Source organism: Procambarus clarkii, chromosome 14 (genome assembly GCF_040958095.1).
Source record: "Procambarus clarkii isolate CNS0578487 chromosome 14, FALCON_Pclarkii_2.0, whole genome shotgun sequence".
In the NCBI taxonomy this organism is placed as follows: Eukaryota; Metazoa; Arthropoda; class Malacostraca; order Decapoda; family Cambaridae; genus Procambarus; species Procambarus clarkii.
Window position 1 is genome coordinate 36,043,916 of NC_091163.1, and position 20,302 is coordinate 36,064,217.

General features: G+C 44.8%; 2 protein-coding genes across 5 annotated transcripts in view; one reads left to right on the forward strand and one right to left on the reverse strand.

The window, feature by feature from the left end:
- Positions 1–8,135, forward strand: part of LOC123770188 (galactose mutarotase) — a 37,870-nt gene extending 29,735 nt beyond the window's left edge. For all 4 annotated transcript variants that reach the window (XM_045761879.2, XM_045761864.2, XM_069324470.1 and 1 more), the window contains exon 10: positions 2,582–8,135. In XM_045761879.2, coding sequence (XP_045617835.2) covers positions 2,582–2,662 — 81 coding nt within the window. In that variant the 3' untranslated portion in view covers positions 2,663–8,135. The remainder of the gene's footprint in view (positions 1–2,581) is intronic.
- A 1,780-nt stretch (positions 8,136–9,915) lies between these two features.
- Positions 9,916–11,331, reverse strand: LOC123772617 (keratin-associated protein 29-1-like). Its single transcript, XM_045765866.2, has one exon. The coding sequence runs from the start codon at positions 11,329–11,331 to the stop codon at positions 9,916–9,918; it is 1,416 nt and encodes a 471-aa protein (XP_045621822.2).
- Between the last annotated feature and the right edge of the window lie 8,971 nt (positions 11,332–20,302).

Genomic DNA, 20,302 nt, shown 5'->3' on the forward strand with positions numbered 1-20,302 from the left:
GTATTGAATAGAAGTGTTTGTAGAAAGCCTATTGGTCCATATTTCTTGATGCTTCTATATTGGAGCGGAGTCTTGAGGTGGGTAGAATATAGTTGTGCAATAATTGGCTGTTGATTGCTGGTGTTGACTTCTTGATGTGTAGTGCCTCGCAAACGTCAAGCCGCCTGCTATCGCTGTATCTATCGATGATTTCTGTGTTGTTTACTAGGATTTCTCTGGCGATGGTTTGGTTATGGGAAGAGATTATATGTTCCTTAATGGAGCCCTGTTGCTTATGCATCGTTAAACGCCTAGAAAGAGATGTTGTTGTCTTGCCTATATACTGGGTTTTTTGGAGCTTACAGTCCCCAAGTGGGCATTTGAAGGCATAGACGACATTAGTCTCTTTTAAAGCGTTCTGTTTTGTGTCTGGAGAGTTTCTCATGAGTAGGCTGGCCGTTTTTCTGGTTTTATAGTAAATCGTCAGTTGTATCCTCTGATTTTTGTCTGTAGGGATAACGTTTCTATTAACAATATCTTTCAGGACCCTTTCCTCCGTTTTATGAGCTGTGGAAAAGAAGTTCCTGTAAAATAGTCTAATAGGGGGTATAGGTGTTGTGTTAGTTGTCTCTTCGAAAGATTGAGAAAATTCGTGTTAGAATTATTAATCTTACTTTTTCGGTCATATTTAATAATATATGTCTACAGGAAAGACTGCTACCAAAATATACTAATATATATATATATATATATATATATATATATATATAAAATATATATATTATTAGTATATTTTGGTAGCAGTCTTTCCTGTAGACATATATTATTAAATATGACCGAAAAAGTAAGATTAATAATTCTAACACGAATTTTCTCAATATTTCTTATATTTCTTTTCACTGTTGATGGTAATTGAAAAATCAATTCTCCAAAATTCATTTTTATTTCTAGTCTGACGCGACACTTGAACGCGTTTCGTAATAACTTATTACATTTTCAAAGACTTTAGTTTACACACACACAACTATAACCTGCAAACACTAAACAGAGTTTAAACAGCTTTGATTTTATACCTGCATTTGGGTGAGGTGATATGTTACATCAGTTTTGGATGAGGTGAAAACAAACTTTCAACACAAGACAGAACACGAAACAATGGGTATAATAGATGTAACAGTCATGGAAAGGAGCGGAGGTTTTCACACTGCAGTCTACACTAAGGAAACAAACATAGGAATGTGCCTCAATGCCAACAGTGACTGCCCAGACAGGTACAAGAGGAGTGTCGTTAACGCTTATGTCAACCGTGCTCTCAGCCACAGCTCAGGATGGAAGCAAGTCGATGAAGAACTCTGTAGGGTAAGGCAGGTCCTAGTCAACAACGGCTTCTCCAATGGTTTCGTTGAAGACATCATAAGAAGGAAGGTGAAACGCCATGCAACCTCTGAAGAGATAACTAACACAATACCTGTACCCCCTATTAGACTATTTTACAGGAACTTCTTTTCCACAGCTCATAAAATGGAGGAAAGGGTCCTGAAAGATATTGTTAATAGAAACGTTATCCCTACAGACAAAAATCAGAAGATACAATTGACGATTTACTATAAAACCATGAAAACGGCCAACCTACTCATGAGAAACTCTCCAGACACAAAGCAGAACGCTTTAAAAGAGACCAATGTCGTCTATGCCTTCAAATGCCCACTTGGGGACTGTAAGCCTTAAAGAATTCAGTATATAGGGAAGACAACAACATCTCTTTCCAGGCGATTAACGATGCATAAGCAACAGCGCTCCATTAAGGAACATATAATCTCTTCCCACAACCAGACCTTCACCAGAGAAGTCTTAACAAAAAACACGGAAATCATCGATAGATACAGCGATAGCAGGCGGCTTGATATCTGCGAGGCACTACACATTAAGAAGTCGACACCAGCAGTCAACAGCCTATTAATGCACAACTATATTCTACCCACTTCAAGACTCCACACCAATATAGAAGCATCAAGAAATATGGGCCACAATAGGCCCTTTGCAGTTGCTTCCATTCTTCCCTTTAACTTACAAAATATTATACCCATTGTTTCGTGTTCTGTCTTGTGTTGAAAGTTTTTCACCTCATTCAAAACTGTTGTAACATATCACCTCACCCAAATGCAGGTATAAAATCAAAGCTGTTTAAACTCTGTTTAGTGTTTGCAGGTTATAGTTGTGTGTGTGTAAATTAAAGTCTTTGAAAATGTAATAAGTTATTACGAAACGTGTTCAAGTGTCGCGTCAGACTAGAAATAAAAATGAATTTTGGAGAATTGATTTTTCAATTACCATCAACAGTGAAAAGAAATATAAGAAATACTGTATTGAGAAAATTCGTGTTAGAATTATTAATCTTACTTTTTCGGTCATATTTAATAATAATAATAATATATATATATATATATATATATATATATACATACATACATGCATACATACACCTGTATATACAGTATATTTATATAATGCTGGAAAATATGGTACATTTTTAATTTATAAATAATTATATGCTACTTCTGTGCTCTACTAATTACGTATTTAAATTTTTCCGTCTCCTCAGGCAAATTTTCCAAGCGATGTGTATCGTCCCGGGAAGTCGTACCAGCATTCAATGATGTATAAGTTCAAAGTGGAGAAGTAAAAGTTATATAAATCCTATTATATACAAGTCAAAGTTATATAATATATATAATACTGTACAATATTTATATAAGTATCCTAGATATCTTTGGTGCATGTATAGCTGCATTGTATTATGTAGTGTATGTCCTGTACAGTATTATATATTTTCTCCTTACAAGGAATTGTTAATATAAAATTTATAATACTAGTATGCTATTTAGATGAGCTCCTGATTATTCAGAAAATATATACCATCCCCAAGTTGGATATTCTGAAAATTTTTCACTCGGCTAAATGGATAAACCGGAACTCATTCATATACTCCAGAGTGCTACTCTACCATTTATCTGATCTTTAACCAGATTATTCAGCCAGTGGTCGGATAACCCACAGACACCTTATCCAACCTGGATATTGTATTGGCTATTCAAGAGTGTTATCATTAGGATTATTACCTTTTAAGGCCAATATACCCTTTATGCCTTCTTGTCCAAGGAAATTTTCTGAGGGGAGCCCCATCAGCTCCCTGAAGCTATCAAACTGACATGTGCCATATTAGTTTGGTGCCGTCAGTCGTAGGAGTTCGAGTGTCTACCGAGGGGCCATGAACCAGAACCTGGTCCTCTCAGAGATGTGCAGAGAATAATGGCCATATGAGCTCTCTACATTTAGAGTTTGTCATTTCTGCCTTCAACCGGGAAAGGCCTCCAGAAAGGTAGGTGAACCATTACAAACCTCTAACTGGTTACAATTGCAACCTACATCTGAACAGAGGCCCAGAACTTCCCCCAGTAGAAAACAAAGAAACAAGCAACACGTCATCCAACTAGCACACCCATTCATTAATGCCTCACCCTCCTCCCGAGAGGGAGGAATGGGGACCCCACTCAAGCGAGTAGGCCACACTACCCTCAGTTCGCCGACTGATGTACCAGGTATCAGAGGTCCTCTCTGGCCTCAAGCTTTGTCTGGCTTTGCAATTGGGGCTTTGCCGGCTCTGTGTGTGATGGCCAGGTGTTCTTGTAAGTCTACTGGGCTGCATGCACCTAGGGTTCCCTTCCCTAGGTGCCTGGTAAATACAGTACAGTACTTCCCTTGCGGTTCAGGGTTACCATCTCGGGGATGTTCGGGTCTCACTCCCGTTTAAGGCCTTCATCACTTGGTGATATTCTTGCCCTTGGAGTTCTGCAAGGGTCTTAAGCTTCCCGTCTTGCCCTGGGTAGGTAGGGGGTTTGTGCTGGGTGGGGCACACTGCGGCCGGTGCAGCTTGCATTCAGTGGTGGCCAATGTTTCTCTGGGCACTGGTTAGTCTGTGAGTTTCGTTTGTTTTTCACTCATTCTCGCTTCCTTGGTAGAGGAGGTCTGCCTAGCTTCCCATTAGGTTAGCCTAGGTTGTGTTTGGTAGTTGTTCTCTGTTGCCCCGAGATTTCACGGCGATGCCGGTTAAGAGTTTGCCTGCAGCATTCCCATCGGGCTTACATACCCTACAGTCCCTGAAAATCTCTGTAGGGCTCAGGGGGTACCATTGTCACATCTTCCAGGCCCTGTCTCGCTTGTGCGATGCCAAGGGGTGTTCGTTACCTTTGCCTCGTGGTGACGATCATCTATCCTGCCTCTGTCATGTTGCCTGTTGGGTTGGTGACACCTATGACCCTGAGTCTTATGGAACTTGTTCCTCGCTTGTTATTCAATTACCCATTCCTCGTCTGAGGATGTTAGGGGTTAGGCGGTGGGTTGGTTGCATGCTTGATATTCTGTGTTGCAACGGGCCAGGTTGGTTGCCCGGTTGGAAGCCCTGGAGCTGCCCCGTTTGGATTTTAGGGTCCAGGATTTAGGGGCGTTGGTTACTTCAACCTTGGTTCCGTCTGTGCCCTTGCTTCCATCCCAGGTGGGTGTTGTTCACCCTGCTCCTTCCCCCACCCCTGCTCCCTGCTCCTAAACGTCTGAGGAATTCCAGGCAGGGCGAAGTTTAGCTGGTAGCAAGGCTCGGGTGGCTTCGGGGTGTGCCTCTTTCGATTTGGGGATGAAGATTGAGCCCGATTTCCTCACCGAAGCTTTGGAGTTGGCCCAGCAAACTCCTCTTTTGAGGCTTTTCCCCTTGGATTCTGCCATTTCTTCAAGGATAGTGGGCTTGGATGTAAGCTCTGCTCCAGGGCTTGTGTCGGGAGTTCTCGGGGCGCAGTGGGAGCCCGCATGGAGTGCTTGGGCTTCTGTTGATCCTGCCTGGGGCCCCTTGTGCCTTCTGGGCAGGGGTTCTTGTTCGAGGGTCGTTTTTTTTTTTTTGTACCCTCCTTCCCTTCCCTTCCCTTCTTTGATTTTACCATATTCAACTGGCATGTTTATGCATTGGGCACGTATGTTTTGGCTGGTATGTTTTGTGGCTGTTTCGTTGTTTGTTTTGGAGGCCGTTTTGCCTCCTGGGGCAGTTTCCTTGCTTGGCTGCTTGGAGGCGCTGCGTGTCTTGTTTACCATTCGCAGGTGGCATTTGCTATCGCTTTTGGGGGCGTTTTCTGCTTCCGTCTTGCGCTATTGTTCTTCCTGGTGTGTCTGTTGTACCCTTTTTGAGTGGCATTTCTCTATTTGGGTTATGTCTGCTCTGCTTAGAGGCATGGAGGGCTGTGGATTGTGCTGAGTTCTTGCGTAATGGCTGAGGTGTTGTTGGTTGTTTAGGCGAGTTTGTGCTTCTCTCCCTGTGCTCATCTTGTTGTGCTTGCAGGGATCGCGCTTTGGCTCTTCGGCCCCGCCTCTTCCCCGTATTTTTCCTGGGTTTCGGTTTTTTTTTTTTTTTTTTTTTTTTTTTTTTTTTTTTTTTTTTTTTTTTTTGCGTTCCCGGAGGGAAGCACCAAGGAGTGCTGCCGCCTCCTGGGTGGTTCCCTGTTTTTACTTGTCTGTGGGTAGTTAGCTTCTGGGAGCTGATGGGGCTCCCCTCAGAAAACCAGCATTGAATGTAATGTTGCAATGTTTTACCAGTTGGGGTTTGTAATGGTTCTCCTACCTTTTTGGGTGATACCCCCCAGTCTATGGCAGACATGACTATACTCTCACAAAGTGGAGTGTTTTATAAGCCATTACTCTTTTTGCACCTCTCTGAGGGAATCATGCTCTGGCTCATAGTTTCCGGTAGGCAAAGAACTCCAATTAACTGATGCTCTAGACAATTATAGCGAATATTAGTCCATTAGCTTCATGGAGCTTCCAGGGCTCAACCCAGAAAATGGCGTTTCATTACATTCAATGCTGGTTTTTTTACAATGAGAGCCTTATGCATGCATGTAGTTTGTTCTTCTCAGATAGTATGAGCTTTTTATTATATTAAATACTGATATACACTGTACTATAATTAATAAACATATTTGTGTGGCTTTGGAATTACACTTGTCTCTCTTTTTTCTCAAAAGTTGGGTGTCAAATGAAGCCCTGAGACTATACGTTATGAAGCCCTGAGACTATACGTTATGAAGCCCTGAGACTATACGTTATGAAGCCCTGAGACTATACGTTATGAAGCCCTGAGACTATACGTTATGAAGCCCTGAGACTATACGTTATGAAGCCCTGAGACTATACGTTATGAAGCCCTGAGACTATACGTTATGAAGCCCTGAGACTATACGTTATGAAGCCCTGAGACTATACGTTATGAAGCCCTGAGACTATACGTTATGAAGCCCTGAGACTATACGTTGGGATTGAACCTGTGTATGGAGACTCCGTAAGGCACTCGTACTACCGACTGAAGGAAAAATGAGTTCACAGTGGCTGAGTCAGTAGTGTGTGTGCCTGAAGAGTCTAGAGACGCAGGTTCAATCCCATTGTATGGTGTCAATATTTCCTCAGATACATCACGGTCTTGTGAAGTCATCGTGTAAGGAGGTGCAATTCAAGTCTCTCCTAACAGATTTTATGACTTTAGTATCAATTTTATTAATATTGCATATATAGTACAGAACATATACATTAATGTACAGGTATTAGCCTTTTAATGTCTTTGCTTCAATCTATCAAGAATATTGGATGGTTTTGATCTTTTGAGTGGGATTTTATTTGTTAAGTGGACAGCAATTACATATGTTCATTAAACATGTTCCCTGGAAAAAGTCTTGTATAAATGTACCTGAAGGTTAGTGAAAAAGTCCTTTGTCTACTTATAAAAACTACAACATGGTGCAGACAATGTCTCAATTATGGGGCTGAAAATTAAAGGCATTGACGTTTCAGCCCTTGCAGGGTTTGTCTTGAGGTATTATCGAGTCAATTACACAAGTTGTTACTGGTCCAGGACAGATCGAAATGTCGTCAATTACTTTATTTTCACATTTGGGGATTGAGTGTCTTGCAACACCATAATTGAAAACAAAACATGCCAATTCAAAAAAAATATCTACCTCCTAATCAGGTGCAATCAGGCAATTCACTATATGATTATGGCAGCCCAATGATCTCAATATATTACAGGCATAATTCACAATATAGTATGTTTGTTTTCAATTTATAGAGGTATTTAACTTTCTTTGAAGAGCTGTTGTGTTATATGGCCTCTATATTGGTTCTGTTCCAACATGGAGATTTGGTGCATGATCTGAAAATTTTGTTAAATTGTTATAATGGACAATGAAATCACATTAATGTTATGTATCAGTGAAAAAATCACTAGGAACCATGAAGAGGATTCAAACCTGCACACTTGGTACCCCCCAAGCGCACGCCCCTAGACCACATCACCACAACATTGTAAAAGCAATGTGACCTGGTATTCAACTGAAGCCTCCAGGATCCCTCATGGCTCCACTGAAGCCCAATCAGGGTTTCATACCTTGCCCCCACACACGCTAGCTCGGGTCCAGGAGTTCCACCTCCAACGCTTCTCTTCAAATGCACAGTGAAATCAGATTAACGTTATGTATCGGTGAAAAAATCACTAGGCACCATGTAGACGATTTGAACCCACTCACTTGGTACTCTCATGCACATGTCCTACACAACAGCATGGTAAAAGTAATGCATTTCAATTGAAAAGAAGCATTGGGGGTAGAACTCCCTGGCCACAGCCAGAGTGCAAGGGGGTGTGGGGACAGAATGTAAAAAACAGAATGGAATCCTGTTTTCAGCGCTCGGCAAAAGTTCTGCAGTCGAAACAATAAATCTTATTCTACATGGGACAAGAAATACACCTTGGGGTACCCCAAGTAACACCGAATATAGATGGGGAAGGGGGTACGGTTATGTTACAGGATTGTTGAGATCTAGAGAAATGCTTTTCAGCAAAAATAAGCATTCAGGGTGAATTGACTATTGGATCTACACAAACTGGGACTTAATGTCGCCACACTACTTTACACTCCATTAGTAACTACAAAGGTGGCATGGGTTTTAGTATTCAATAGTATGTCACTTGAGAAATTTATGAATAAAATGTGTGGAACATTGGAATACTCAAATATATTTGTGTCACTGATATTATATGTTTAAAGCAATAAACATACAGGTTTTAATTGTTGTTATTACACAATATACACACATCATAAATATTTACAGTATACAGTATATTTACATTTTCATGCACCATTACGAACCACTAAGCAGTTCTGGTGGGTATTATTACCTTGTAACCAGTTATCAGAGTTCAGCCTTTCATCTCCATATTTTACATGAAACTGTAACTGCACGCAACAAATATATTATATTTTCTTTATATTTTTTTGTTTTACAATGATCTTGTTTTTTCAAAAACAATGATGGATTGAGGTTGTCAATAATGTTATTTGCAACACCAAACATGTAGAACATAGCTGCGCACAGATGTATTTGTGTTGCTAATACGCACACAATATTACTGTATGTTCTTTGTGTTGCTAATACGCACACAATATTACTGTATATTCTTTGTGTTGCTAATACGCACACAATATTACTGTATATTCTTTGTGTTGCTAATACGCACACAATATTACTGTATGTTCTTTGTGTTGCTAATACGCACACAATATTACTGTATATTCTTTGTGTTGCTAATACGCACACAATATTACTGTATGTTCTTTGTGTTGCTAATACGCACACAATATTACTGTATATTCTTTGTGTTGCTAATACGCACACAATATTACTGTATATTCTTTGTGTTGCTAATACGCACACAATATTACTGTATATTCTTTGTGTTGCTAATACGCACACAATATTACTGTATGTTCTTTGTGTTGCTAATACGCACACAATATTACTGTATATTCTTTGTGTTGCTAATACGCACACAATATTACTGTATGTTCTTTGTGTTGCTAATACGCACACAATATTACTGTATATTCTTTGTGTTGCTAATACGCACACAATATTACTGTATATTCTTTGTGTTGCTAATACGCACACAATATTACTGTATATTCTTTGTGTTGCTAATACGCACACAATATTACTGTATATTCTTTGTGTTGCTAATACGCACACAATATTACTGTATATTCTTTGTGTTGCTAATACGCACACAATATTACTGTATATTCTTTGAACAATATAACAAACAGGTTTTTGTTCAGGATCTTGAGTGACAATGCAAAAATAATCACATTTATTTATTTATTTTGTCCATGTTAAATGATACTGTTGGTACAAGGTGCAGGACAGTGCTGTGAGCGGGTGCAACGCGGCTACCTGTGGTCCCGCGCTCTATAACAACGCCCACATTTCTATGAGTGGTGCCCATGATATTTTCTTCCAAGATGGCATCTATTTCAGCCCGTCCTCCCAAGGTTTCCCAACGTCAAGAAACTGTCGTACTAAAGTGCCCTTATCCTAACCTACCAGAGGACCCAAAACAGAAAACGGGACAGTATGTCAATTTTGCGAGCCACTACCATTTTCTAGTTCGATTATTTTTGGCCTTAAGTAGAGTGTTCGTCAAAATGTGACGTTCTATTAGACAGACGGGTTGTCCATTCATTGGAGGTGTGAGGAAGCAAATGGTTGCCTCAAACTATGCACCCCTGCCAGACAAACCAACCAAAGGACCCCACTGGAAGCCAACCATGTCATTCATCATCAGGAAAGGAGGAGAAGGCTTCAGATGAAACACCCACCAGAGCTGTAAGAACAAAACCAATGGTTCTAGAGCATTACCTGATGTCTCGCTCCACCTTTATCCTTCGCCACCAGTGACTTCTCACGTCCATCTCCTTAAGTGAATCTTGTTAATCCTTCAGGAGAAATAATTGAAAATTCATTGCAGAGTATCTGTCAAGATGCAGATAATTTGTGTCAATCAGTTAAGATTCATGTGGGACAGCTTAACATTAATGTGGGGCACAGCTGGCATTGATGGGGAGCACAGCTGGCATTGATGTGGGACATAGGTGGCATTGATGTGGGACACAATTGGCATTGATGTGGGGCACAGCTGGCATTGATGGGGAGCACAGCTGGCATTGATGTGGGAGCACAGCTGGCATTGATGTGGAGCACAGCTGGCATTGATGTGGGAGCACAGCTGGCATTGATGTGGAGCACAGCTGGCATTGATGTGGGAGCACAGCTGGCATTTATGTGGGAGCACAGCTGGCATTGATGTGGCACATAGTTGGCATTGATGTGGGACACAGCTGTCATTGATGGGGAGCACAGCTGGCATTGATGTGGGACACAGCTGGCATTGATGGGGAGCACAGATGGCATTGACATGGGACAAAGGTGGCATTGATGTGGGACACAGCTGGCATTGATGTGGGACATAGCTGGCATTGATGGGGAGCACAGCTGGTATTGATGGGGAGCACAGCTGGCATTGATGTGGGACATAGGTGGCATTGATGTGGGACACAGCTGGCGTTGATGTGGGACACAGCTGGCATTGATGGGGAGCACAGCTGGCATTGATGTGGGACACAGCTGGCATTGATGTGGGACACAGCTGGCATTGATGTGGAGCACAGCTGGCATTGATGGGGAGCACAGCTGGCATTGATGTGGGACACAGGTGGCATTGATGTGGGACACAGCTGGCATTGATGTGGGACACAGCTGGCATTGATGTGGGACATAGGTGGCATTGATGTGGGACACAGGTGGCATTGATGTGGGACACAGCTGGCATTGATGTGGGACACAGCTGGCATTGATGTGGGACATAGGTGGCATTGATGGGGCGCACAGCTGGCATTGATGTGGGACACAGCTGGCATTGATGTGGGACACAGCTGGCATTGATGTGGGACACAGCTGGCATTGATGGGGAGCACAGCTGGCATTGATGTGGGACACAGCTGGCATTGATGGGGAGCACAGCTGGCATTGATGTGGGACACAGCTGGCATTGATGTGGGACACAGCTGGCATTGATGTGGGACACAGCTGGCATTGATGTGGGACACAGCTGGCATTGATGTGGGACACAGCTGGCATTGATGTGGGAGCACAGCTGGCATTGATGTGGGACACAGCTGGCATTGATGTGGGAGCACAGCTGGCATTGATGTGGGACACAGCTGGCATTGATGTGGGAGCACAGCTGGCATTGATGTGGGACACAGCTGGCATTGATGTGGGACACAGCTGGCATTGATGGGGAGCACAGCTGGCATTGATGTGGGACACAGCTGGCATTGATGTGGGACACAGCTGGCATTGATGTGGGAGCACAGCTGGCATTGATGTGGGAGCACAGCTGGCATTGATGTGGGACACAGCTGGCATTGATGTGGGACACAGCTGGCATTGATGTGGGACACAGCTGGCATTGATGTGGGAGCACAGCTGGCATTGATGTGGGACACAGCTGGCATTGATGTGGGACACAGCTGGCATTAACACGTGACACTACTGAAACGTGACACTACTGACACATGACACTGCTGATACTGACACATGACACTACTAACACTGACACATGACACTACTGACACATGACACTACTGACACTGACACATGACACTACTGACACTGACACATGCCACTACTAACACTGACACATGACACTACTGACACTGACACATGCCACTACTAACACTGACACATGACACTACTAACACTGACACATGACACTACTGACACTGACACATGACACTACTAACACATGACACTACTGACACTGACACATGACACTACTGACACATGACTACTGACACTGACACATGCCACTACTAACACTGACACGTGACACTACTGACACTGACACATGACACTACTGACACATGACACTACTGACACATGACACTACTGACACTGACACATGACACTAACACTGACACATGACACTACTGACACTGACACATAACACTACTGACACATGACACTACTAACACTGACACATGACACTACTAACACTGACACATGACACTACTGACACGTGACACTACTGACACTGACACATGACACAACTGACACATGACACTACTGACACATGACACTACTGACACTGACACATGACACTACTGACACTGACACATGACACTACTAACACATATCACTACTGACACATGACACTACTGACACTGACACATGACACTACTGACACATGACACTACTGACACTGACACATGACACTACTGACACTGACACATGACACTACTAACACATATCACTGACACTGACACATGACACTACTGACACTGACACATGACACTACTGACACATGACACTACTGACACTGACACATGACACTACTGACACATGACACTACTGACACTGACACATGACACTACTGACACTGACACATGACACTACTGACACATGACACCACTGACACTGACACATAACACTACTGACACTGACACATGACACTACTGACACTGACACATGACACTGACACTGACACATAACACTACTGACACATGACACTACTGACACTGACACATGACACTACTGACACTGACACATGACACTACTGACACTGACACATGACACTACTGACACTGACACGTGACACTACTGACACTGACACGTGACACTACTGACACTGACACGTGACACTACTGACACATGACACTACTGACACATGACACTACTGACACTGACACGTGACACTACTGACACATGACACTACTGACACTGACACATGACACTACTGACACTGACACATGACACTACTGACACATGACACTACTGACACATGACACTACTGACACTGACACATGACACTACTGACACTGACACATGACACTACTGACACTGACACGTGACACTACTGACACTGACACATGACACTACTAACACTGACACATGACACTACTGACACATGACACTACTGACACTGACACATGACACCACTGACACATGACACCACTGACACTGACACATGACACTACTGACACATGACACTACTGACACTGACACATGACACTACTGACACACTGACACATGACACCACTGACACTGACATGTGACACTACTGACACTGACACATGACACTGACACAACTGACACTGACACATGACACCACTGACACATGACACCACTGACACATGACACTACTGACACTGACACATGACACTACTGACACATGACACAACTGACACTGACACTGACACTACTGACACTGACACATGACACTACTGACACTGACACATAACACTACTGACACTGACACATGACACTACTGACACTGACACATGACACTACTGACACTGACACATAACACTACTGACACTGACACATGACACTACTGACACATGACACTACTGACACATGACACTACTGACACTGACACATAACACTACTGACACTGACACATGACACTACTGACACTGACACATGACACTACTGACACATGACACTACTGACACACATGACACTACTGACACATGACACTACTGACACATGACACTACTGACACATGACACTGACACATGACAATGACACATGACACTACTGACACATGACACTACTGACACATGACACTACTGACACTGACACGTGACACTACTGACACTGACACATGACACTACTGACACTGACACATAACACTACTGACACTGACACATGACACTACTGACACTGACACATGCCACTACTGACACTGACACATGACACTACTGACACTGACACATGACACTACTGACACATGACACTACTGACACATGACACTACTGACACTGACACATGACACTACTGACACTGACACATGACACTACTGACACTGACACATGACACTACTGACGCTGACACATGACACTACTGACACTGACACATGACACTACTGACACATGACTGACACATGACACTACTGACACTGACACATGACAGTACTGACACATGACACTACTGACACTGACACATGACACTACTGACACTGACACATGACACTACTGACACATGACACTACTGACACATGACACTACTGACACTGACACATGACACTACTGACACATGACACTACTGACACTGACACATGACACTACTGACACATGACACTACTGACACATCACTGCACCATCTGGCACCTAGTATTACTGTCAGAAGTGAAATATTATGAACAACGCCTCAAGACACTTCTAATTAATTAACGGCATCTAATTGTTGTTGAGATATATAGAAGAGTTGTTACATGGTTGTAGAGCCACTAGTACGCGTAGCGTCTCGGGCAGGTCCCTGGAATACGATCCCCGCCGCCAAGAATCCTTGTTACAACCAAGTACACATTTTACTGTTGAGTTAAACAGAGGCTACAGTTAAAGATTTGCGCCCAGTCAATCCTCCCCGGCCAGGATAAGTGTCGCGTCAGACTAGAAATAAAAATGAATTTTGGAGAATTGATTTTTGAATTACCATCAACAGTGAAAAGAAACGTAAGAAAGATCGAGAAAATTCGTGTTAGAATTATTAATCTTACTTTTTCGGTCATATTTAATAATATATGTCTACAGGAAAGACTGCTACCAAAATATACTAATATATATATATTATATTCCACATTCCTATTCCACATAGGCACATTCCTATGTTTGTTTCCTTAGTGTAGACTGCAGTGTGGAAACCTCCGCTCCTTTCCATGACTGTTACATCTAGAAAGGGCAGCTTCCCATCCTTCTCCATCTCGTAAGTGAAACGCAACACGGAATTCCGCTCAAATGCCTCCTTCAGCTCCTGCAGATGTCTGACATCAGGTACCTGTGTAAAAATGTCGTCAACATACCTGCAGTATATGGCCGGTACAATATGTTATCATTATACAATATATAATGATAACATTGTACGATATATAATGACAACATTGTACAATTTATAAGAACACACCACTATAGTGACAGTATTGGGCAGCGCCACTCATCCTGTGAGTGGACACACCGCCATAGTGACAGTATTGGGCAGCGTCACTCATCCTGTGAGTGGACACACCACCATAGTGACAGTATTGGGCAGCGCCACTCATCCTGTGAGTGGACACACCGCCATAGTGACAGTATTGGGCACCGCCACTCATCTTGTGAGTGGACACACCGCCATAGTGACAGTATTGGGCAGCGTCACTCATCCTGTGAGTGGACACACCACCATAGTGACAGTATTGGGCAGCGTCACTCATCCTGTGAGTGGACACGCCGCCATAGTGACACTATTGGGCACCGCCACTCATCTTGTGAGTGGACACACCGCCACAGTGACAGTATTGGGCACCGCCACTCATCTTGTGAGTGGACACACCGCCATAGTGACAGTATTGGGCAGTGCCACTCATCTTGTGAGTGGACACACCGCCATAGTGACAGTATTGGGCAGCGTCACTCATCCTGTGAGTGGACACACCACCATAGTGACAGTATTGGGCAGCGTCACTCATCTTGTGAGTGGACACACCGCCATAGTGACAGTATTGGGCAGCGTCACTCATCCTGTGAGTGGACACACCACCATAGTGACAGTATTGGGCAGCGTCACTCATCCTGTGAGTGGACACACCACCATAGTGACAGTATTGGGCAGCGTCACTCATCCTGTGAGTGGACACACCGCCATAGTGACAGTATTGGGCAGCGTCACTCATCCTGTGAGTGGACACACCGCCATAGTGACAGTATTGGGCAGCGTTACTCATCCTGTGAGTGGACACACCGCCATAGTGACAGTATTGGGCAGCGTCACTCATCCTGTGAGTGGACACACCGCCATAGTGACAGTATTGGGCAGCGTCACTCATCCTGTGAGTGGACACACCGCCATAGTGACAGTATTGGGCAGCGCCACTCATCCTGTGAGTGGGCACACCGCCATAGTGACAGTATTGGGCAGCGTCACTCATCCTGTGAGTGGACACACCGCCATAGTGACAGTATTGGGCAGCGTCACTCATCCTGTGAGTGGACACACCGCCATAGTGACAGTATTGGGCAGCGTCACTCATCCTGTGAGTGGACACACCGCCATAGTGACAGTATTGGGCAGCGTCACTCATCCTGTGAGTGGACACACCGCCATAGTGACAGTATTGGGCAGCGTCACTCATCCTGTGAGTGGACACACCGCCATAGTGACAGTATTGGGAAGCGTCACTCATCCTGTGAGTGGACACCCCGCCATAGTGACAGTATTGGGCAACGTCACTCATCCTGTGAGTGGACACCCCGCCATAGTGACAGTATTGGGCAGCGCCACTCATCTTGTGAGTGGACACACCACCATAGTAACAACATTGGGCAGCGCCACTCATCCTGTGAGTGGACACACCGCCATAGTGACAGTATTGGGCAGCTCCACTCATCCTGTGAGTGGACACACCGCCATAGTGTCAGTATTGGGCAGCGTCACTCATCCTGTGAGTGGACACACCGCCATAGTGTCAGAATTGGGCAGCGTCACTCATCCTGTGAGTGGACACACCGCCATAGTGACAGTATTGGGCAGCGCCACTCATCCTGTGAGTGGACACACCGCCATAGTGTCGTTATTGGGCAGCGTCACTCTTCTTGTGAGTGGACACCCCGCCATAGTGACAGTATTGGGCAGCGTCACTCATCTTGTGAGTGGACATACCGCCATAGTGTCAGTATTGGGCAGCGTCACTCATCTTGTGAGTGGACACCCCGCCATAGTGACAGTATTGGGCAGCGTCACTCATCCTGTGAGTGGACACACCACCATAGTGACAGTATTGGGCAGCGTCACTCATCCTGTGAGTGGACACACCGCCATAGTGACAGTATTGGGCAGCGTCACTCATCTTGTGAGTGGACACCCCGCCATAGTGACAGTATTGGGCAGCGCCACTCATCTTGTGAGTGGACACACCACCATAGTGACAGTATTGGGCAGCGTCACTCATCTTGTGAGTGGACACTCATCTTGTGTGTGTCCACTCATCCTGTGAGTGGACACACCGCCATAGTGACAGTATTGGGCAGCGCCACTCATCTTGTGAGTGGACACACCACCATAGTGACAGTATTGGGCAGCGTCACTCATCCTGTGAGTGGACACACCACCATAGTGACAGTATTGGGCAGCGTCACTCATCTTGTGAGTAGACACACCGCCATAGTGACAGTATTGGGCAGCGTCACTCATCCTGTGAGTGGACACACCGCCATAGTGACAGTATTGGGCAGCGCCACTCATCCTGTGAGTGGACACACCGCCATAGTGACAGTATTGGGCAGCGTCACTCATCTTGTGAGTGGACACCCCGCCATAGTGACAGTATTGGGCAGCGCCACTCATCTTGTGAGTGGACGCACCACCATAGTGACAGTATTGGGCAGCGCCACTCATCTTGTGAGTGGACACACCACCATAGTAACAGTATTGGGCAGCGCCACTCATCCTGTGAGTGGACACACCGCCATAGTGACAGTATTGGGCAGCGTCAATCATCTTGTGTGTGGACACCCCGCCATAGTGACAGTATTGGGCAGCGTCACTCATCTTGTGAGTGGACATACCGCCATAGTGTCAGTATTGGGCAGCGTCACTTATCTTGTGAGTGGACACCCCGCCATAGTGACAGTATTGGGCAGCGTCACTCATCCTGTGAGTGGACATACCACCATAGTGACAGTATTGGGCAGCGTCACTCATCCTGTGAGTGGACACACCGTCATAGTGTCAGTATTGGGCAGCGTCACTCATCTTGATAGTGGACACCCCGCCATAGTGACAGTATTGGGCAGCGTCACTCATCCTGTGAGTGGACACCCCGCCATAGTGACAGTATTGGGCAGCGCTACTCATCCTGTGAGTGGACACACCGCCATAGTGACAGTATTGGGCAGCGCCACTCATCCTGTGAGTGGACACCCCGCCATAGTGACAGTATTGGGCAGCGTCACTCATCTTGTGAGTGGACACACCGCCATAGTGACAGTATTGGGCAGCGTCACTCATCCTGTGAGTGGACACACCGCCATAGTGACAGTATTGGGCAGCGTCACTCATCCTGTGAGTGGACACCCCGCCATAGTGACAGTATTGGGCAGCGCCACTCATCCTGTGAGTGGACACACCGCCATAGTGACAGTATTGGGCAGCGCCACTCATCTTGTGAGTGGACACACCACCATAGTGACAGTATTGGGCAGCGTCACTCATCTCATCTTGTGAGTGGACACACCGCCATAGTGACAGTATTGGGCAGCGTCACTCATCCTGTGAGTGGACACACCGCCATAGTGACAGTATTGGGCAGCGCCACTCATCCTGTGAGTGGACACACCGCCATAGTGACAGTATTGGGCAGCGTCACTCATCTTGTGAGTGGACACCCCGCCATAGTGACAGTATTGGGCAGCGCCACTCATCCTGTGAGTGGACACACCACCATAGTGACAGTATTGGGCAGCGTCACTCATCTTGTGAGTGGACACCCCGCCATAGTGACAATATTGGGCAGCGCCACTCATCCTGTGAGTGGACACTCCGCCATAGTGACAGTATTGGGCAGCGCCACTCATCTTGTGAGTGGACACACCGCCATAGTGACAGTATTGGGCAGCGCCACTCATCCTGTGAGTGGACACACCGCCATAGTGACAGTATTGGGCAGCACCACTCATCCTGTGAGTGGACACACCGCCATAGTGACAGTAATGGGCAGCGCCACTCATCCTGTGAGTGGACACACCGCCATAGTGACAGTATTGGGCAGCGCCACTCATCCTGTGAGTGACCACATCACCATAGTGACAAGTTCGGGAGTAGTTTCATAGAGTTACTGTACCCAGACACAGCTGGCCCCTCTAAGCTGCCTGGAGTGATCAGACTATCTAACAACGAGATTAACACTTACCAACCCTTAATCTTCCCTTATCTGGCGCTTGCAATCTTTTCACCACCTCATTTGTTTTATCTTAAACAATGTAGGATTGAGGGTAGTGCACTTGCTTGTGTGATGGATGGGTTGTGTTGAGTGGTGTTGAACACCACTTTCTTGCCCCCATCGTGCTCACTCTGTGATAGATAGACTGTGATAGTCTACTCTGATAGACTATCATAGTAGTCTATCAACTACTGGTTATTCCTACCCAAATTTGTCATTGATTGAGTCGAATAATAATGACGTCAGATGAATAATTTATGGATCTAAAGAGCCATATTAGTAACAATAAATAAAGTTAATGTACTAACTTTAGTTCATGGACTTGAGAATGGTCCAGGACGGACCGATATATCGTCGTCCCTTCACCTTCAAGTGTGTGGTGTGGTCAACACACTTGAGCCACGGTATTGTGACTCCTCGTCTGTGTGACGTTAATGACGACCCACAGATGGTGACAGGTGTTAGTAATGGTGACCAGTAACACGGAGGACACAAGGGACATGTTAGTAATGGTGACCAGTAACACGGAGGACACAAGGGACATGTTCTCCTGCACCAGGACAAACATACACAGATTCTAAAGGACTTTATAATTACCTCAGATAAAGATTAGGAAAAGGACAGGGCCATTAAAAAGTGAGACAGGTCAGATAACTGATAATAACAGAGATGAGGAGGAGAATTGTAATGGAATATTTGACCAGTAATTACTAAAGATTACCTTAACATTATACCTTCAGGCGAACAAGACAATATGAGCGGGGAAGAGACAGGTGGAGTAGCTCAGCAGTTACCAGGGAGGATGGTACTATACACAGAGACCAACTGTGGCCCAATCACTTCCCCAGGTCAGACCACATGTCTGCCGCCAACCTTAAACAATGTAAAGACCTTCTTGAGACATTCTCCAGCCCCAGGCATGAGTGAGGCAGAGTACCTGCCTCACGGAGACCGACTCATAACTCACTGTGTCGGGGACAGGAAGCCTGAGGGTATTCATACACGTTAGGCTTTTTATCTAGGTCCACCTCGAGGCTGAATTACTGACCCCGCCCAGGAGGCAACCGCATAACAGGCTGACTAACTCCTGACTACCTACTTACTGCTAGGTGAACGGAGGCATTAGGTGAAAGGAGACATATATAGTCATATATATGTCTAACCTACCCTTGAAACAATCAAGGTATCATAGGTGCATTATGTTACCGGTAATTGGTTCCACAAACCAACACTTTCTGTTCCCAAACCAGTATTTACCCAGGTCTTTCCTAAATCATGACTTACGCAGTTTGTAATAAATCTGCGAGAAGATCTATGCCAAATATTCAGTTTAATTACCATAATTTATACTAATTACTTCCTCAATCTTTAATCACAGGAGAATCAGCGGCACAGATTTCCAATCTCTTATGACTGAACAAA

What these genes read in the sequence shown, in the direction of transcription:
- LOC123772617 (XM_045765866.2), bottom strand. Translation starts at nt 11,331, where the DNA reads ATGCCAGCTGTGTCCCACATCAATGCCAGCTGTGCTCCCACATCAATG.